This window comes from Colobus angolensis, unplaced genomic scaffold (assembly GCF_000951035.1).
Source record: "Colobus angolensis palliatus isolate OR3802 unplaced genomic scaffold, Cang.pa_1.0 Scaffold291, whole genome shotgun sequence".
Classification (NCBI taxonomy): Eukaryota; Metazoa; Chordata; class Mammalia; order Primates; family Cercopithecidae; genus Colobus; species Colobus angolensis.
Window position 1 is genome coordinate 1360074 of NW_012116166.1, and position 4854 is coordinate 1364927.

General features: G+C 40.4%; 1 protein-coding gene across 1 annotated transcript in view; it reads right to left on the reverse strand.

Moving 5' to 3' along the window:
• Positions 1-314: 314 nt before the first annotated feature.
• LOC105516834 (cytochrome b-c1 complex subunit Rieske, mitochondrial) overlaps positions 315-4854 on the reverse strand; it is a 5453-nt gene continuing 913 nt past the window's right edge. The window contains exons 2-3 of the mRNA XM_011949173.1: positions 3312-3335; positions 315-1205 (exon numbers count right to left, since the gene is read on the reverse strand). Of these exons, the coding sequence (XP_011804563.1) occupies positions 592-1205; positions 3312-3335 (638 nt within the window). The 3' untranslated portion in view covers positions 315-591. The remainder of the gene's footprint in view (positions 1206-3311; positions 3336-4854) is intronic.

Below are 4854 nucleotides of genomic sequence, written 5' to 3' on the forward strand. Positions count from 1 at the left end.
GACCTGAAGATAAACCCTCAGAGCTACTAATGCCTCATTCAGGACTCTTTCCCACAGATTAGAACTGACATTATCATACAGCTTACACAGTAGGGAGGAAACGCATAGCGAGTACTCTTACCAAGTCCGGTGAATAAGAAATACCTAGATACTACTGTTTCTGTCAATGCCATAGATACCTCCCAGGACTTAGAGATGACACGTTTATTTTACCTCATCCCAACAATGAGCTTTGCAGAATCTGTCCCTGACGCAAAGCAGGAAGCAAATATTTGGGCAAAAAGATAAAGTCAGTTACAGATTTCACAAGTATATTGTACACCAGTCTGTAATTTTTAATTAGAATTAGCTAAAAGACATTGTACCTTTCAAATGTATGACTGAGCATAACAATGCTTAACAGTGGCTTTATTAAGTGAATGCTTGAAAGTATTCAACATTAAATTCAATTTACTTCACATTAATGTTTGCAAATACATCATCAATTCTTACATATTTCAAATCAACTTCAAGTACAGAAGGCTTGCTCTCAAATAAGTCTTCTAAGGTGACATAAAGACTGAAAGAAGCCTATGACTTGAGTCCAAGTCTCTAACCAACAACCACCATATCGTCACTGGTGAACTCATACGTGGGGACTTCAAGGTTGAGAGGAGCAGGGCCCAATCTGATCCTGCCAGATGCATCATAATGTGACCCATGGCAAGGGCAGTAATAACCACCAAAATCTCCTGCATTTGCAATGGGTACACAACCAAGATGAGTGCAAACACCTATCAGGATAACCCATTCAGGTTTCTTTACTCGATCTAGATCATGCTGTGGGTCCCTCAACTGGGACAATTCAACTGCAGCTTCCTGCTCAATTTCCTTCTGGGTTCTATGACGCACAAACAGGGGTTTGCCTCTCCATTTGAAAGCCATGTTCTTGCCTTCTGGAATATCGGATAACTTGATTTCGATTTTCGCCATGGCCAACACATCAGCAGAAGCACTCATGCTGGAAATGAACTGGGTGACGGCATTCTTGGCAGCATATGCAACACCCACAGTAGTTACTGCAGTTACCATATAGGAGAAACTTTTCCTAGCCTCGCTGCTCTCTCTGGAAGACTTCGTACTATCTAAAACTTCAGGGCGGCGGTAGTCACAGAAATCAGGCACCTTGACGTCTGTGTGAGAATAACAAACAGAGGCAGGGACTGCAAGACAAGCAGAAGGTTAAAAAACACAATTAGATGAGTATCCTGAAGGGATTATACATCAAGAAACAGTCTTTTATGGATCCACAGGTAAAAAATCAAATTCTAAAAATGTGAAACATGGCACTCACTGGGTCTCAGAACAAGTCAAACTGGCGGTGCTAGCATATAAAATCTCAAAAATGAAATGAAGTGAACCACTACCTATCAGACTGGTATGAAATCACAAGATACTAATTGTAAATTGAGCTACTCCTGGTTGCTTGAACATTGCTGATTCAGGATTCACAACATCTCAGTGCATCGCGCTAAAAACGTTAAACCGTAAAATAAACAGTAATACTTCAAAGTTTCCGAAAAGTCAACTGCCAAGACATGCTATATAAATCATGCTAAATACCTCCCATACTCTCTGGATCAGAAGGAGGCCCTAAAACTCATCTAGTCCACACAGTAAGTTGACGTGTGATCACCTTATTAAGGCAAATGTCCACCCCTTATAGTCCAATCTATGTTCTCGGAAAAAAACTGTTAACAATTCATAAAACAATAATGACACAATAATAAACATCCTGTGAACTGTATAACTCTAGTTGCAGAAAAATTAAGGTTTCTATTTTATACTCTAGGGTATAAACAGTATTACTTTAACTTAAAACCACTAATAGGCAGAGAAAGACATCCTTATCAGAGCTCTCAAAATACAATGAAATCTGCAAAAGAACTAATTATTTTGATTTAGCGAGGGGAAAAAAGGGCAAAATTTTTATATCTGCCCCTATTCACTAAAGGGCAATAGTTACTGTAAAAGCAGGGGTATTATCTTTCCTTTTCAGTGCTGTAGTTCTCTCAACTGGGGCACTTCTAGTGTAGGCCATAAAAGAGCCCAAATGAATGTTAAATAATTACTATGTAGTACTTTGGGAGCAAGTAGTTTCTTTGGTAGTTTAAAAAACAAAAACACCACACAGTTACATCCTTCTCTCCCATACTATTTTTAAATATCTGACGAAAAAACTTTTTTAACTAGTACCACCTTTAAGTATGTTTCAGGGAGCAAACCTCTTTGCAGATTGTACATTCATCTTAAGAAATTTGCCACAAAGTTTCCTTTTTAAAAAAGGGGACACTAAAACTTCCTCTTTTAGAAAACGTGTTTCCAAAATAAAGATTTCTTTTAAGATGCATTTTTATTGTAATAAACTGCAATTCTACATTGCTCTACTAGGATATCTTCCTAATATACTGAACTTCCTTGAGTAGTCAAACATTACAATACGGAATACTTGAACTGCTTTTCACATGATTCTCAAGTCAATAACTTTACGGAAGCCAGAAGTATTCACAAACAATAGTGAAACCTACCAAAATCACTCCATATGCTTTTCTGACTGACTAAATCATTTTCTGAAGAAGACCAGGACACAGATAATGGCAACTTGAGATTCACATCCCAGAATCTGTGGAGTCAAAGTGACATTACATCCTATACTACTACTCTAACAAATAAATGCTAACCTGCCATATACACTGACATTTGGAATTAAGCATAAATTACTTGCTCCTAGCACTACCTGGGATTACAGAAAAGATGTGTTTCCTACCTAAAAGATAAAGGAATCAAAAGTTCATACTTCTACATTAAAAACAATCCTTAACACTATTCAAGGAAATGTGTAAGAAAATTCAATAAAATGGCTTTGCACTTCTCATTCAGAGATTTGGTGGCAAAAGTCTCCTCCCACTCTACCTAGCTGGTTACACTTTAGTAGACTACACCACCAAGAATCCTTTCAGAAATTAAATTGCCCTATTGCAAAAATCATTCTCCAAGTATTTACATGAGCTGCATTAGGTCTGCCTTTTAGTAAGATGCTAGATTTAATTCTAACCTAAAGCAAAATCAAACACTTAAAGGATAAAATTTAAGGAATTTTAACAAAACAAGTTTTATTTTAAGGTGAGCTCCAATGCGCCTTGGAAATCTGCATGAAAACAGTACAACCTTCCTCTCCAACTCAACAATCTTCTCCAGATCCAACCCCTCCCCTTCCATTAACCATCTTTCCATAAACCACCTAGACAGGTTATAACGTGAACTTAAATTACAGGCTGAAATGATTACAGAAAAGGTTTTTGCCTCATGGTCCTACATTATTTGCCTGTTTCTGAAAAAAATTTCTTAAGTCAGGTGAGCCTCCAATTTTTTGAAGAAACTCTAGCAATATGACAAATTCCAAAGATGCTTTTCTGTTGCTATTGAAATGTTCTCCTTCCTTCCTTCTCACCTGCAGGTCCCAAGGATGGGCTACGGTACTCTACACCCGCCATGGACAGTTTCTTCAAACCCACTGGTGCCCCTTAAATACTCATTCACAAATACTTTGCACTAACTGTATACAAAACCCGACGTTGTGAAAGATAGAAAAATAAAGAAGACATTACCTTTTCTATGCCCTTAAGCCCAAGGTTGGAGGAGTTACCAATAAACACAATACAGAGTGTAAAGTGTATGTGCTATAAAGACAGACAAATCAGCAATAAAAACTTTATTCAGCTGATCCTTAAATGAGATTGAAAAGATGGGTAAGGAAAACATGTGGACATGTAGCAACTTAGTGGAAGGACCATGGAGAAAGTGCAGAGCCCAGGGTGAGTGAAGGCAGAGTAAAAAGAAAAGTGTCGGGCAATTTGGTTAGCGCATGGGGAAGAGTCACACACAGCTATCAATGGAGCCAGGTTGGTAACACAATGAAACACGCAGACCTAGTAAAGACTGTGACAAACTGGAGAAGACCACTTGTTCCAACTGCGAGGACGGCCACTACACAGCACGCTATGGACTTTTCCCAAGTAGAAATTAGATCCCAGTATTGCCAGCTTCCAGCATTTTAAGAGATGCCCTTAGTCTTTCCAGTTTTTCTGAAAACTACAAAGCCTGCAGGTACACTGCCCACAGGCTGCCATTTCTCTATCTCCGACACCGGGCCAAGTAAAGATGGAAGGCGAGGCAAAGATAAACCGGGATCTAAGGACAGAGGATGTGGAACAGCCCCTGCGAAGAGCTCAGTGGCTACGACAATCCGTCTTGTCAAATCCCTGCTACCACATGTCCACACCACGGATCCTGGTGCGAGTCAGTCTACCTCATCTGTTTTCTCATCTGTGAAATGTAAAAGTCATCAATCTCTGCCCGTTCTTGAGGACTGATTATGCTGTGACAATACACTGTAACTGACCTTGTGTATGTCTTTTTTGTTTTTGGTGGGGGGGGTGAAGGGGAAGGACACTGAAGGGGTCGGCAGTGGTGAGAAGACCAACTTCCCAAATATTAGTAAGTTTCCACTTCTTAAGCATGTAAGTGCCCAAACTGTGCTAATGGCTTTACTTAGAATTCCTCCATCTAAGCCTCACGACACCCCTACAAATTTGGTGAAGATATGAATCCATTCCACAGGAAGTACGTTTAGAAACTTGCCCAAGGTCAAACGACCTGCAAGCAACAAAACCCCTCAGAGGCGGCTGGAGCAGCCGGACTGCAGAGCTCGTGAACTCGGCCGAGGAGGAACTAGGCGGAGGCGGCGGACGCGAGTCCAGGCCGGCCCCCGAAAAACAACCCGGGCCCGGGTGTCAGGCCCAGCGTCGCGGAGGC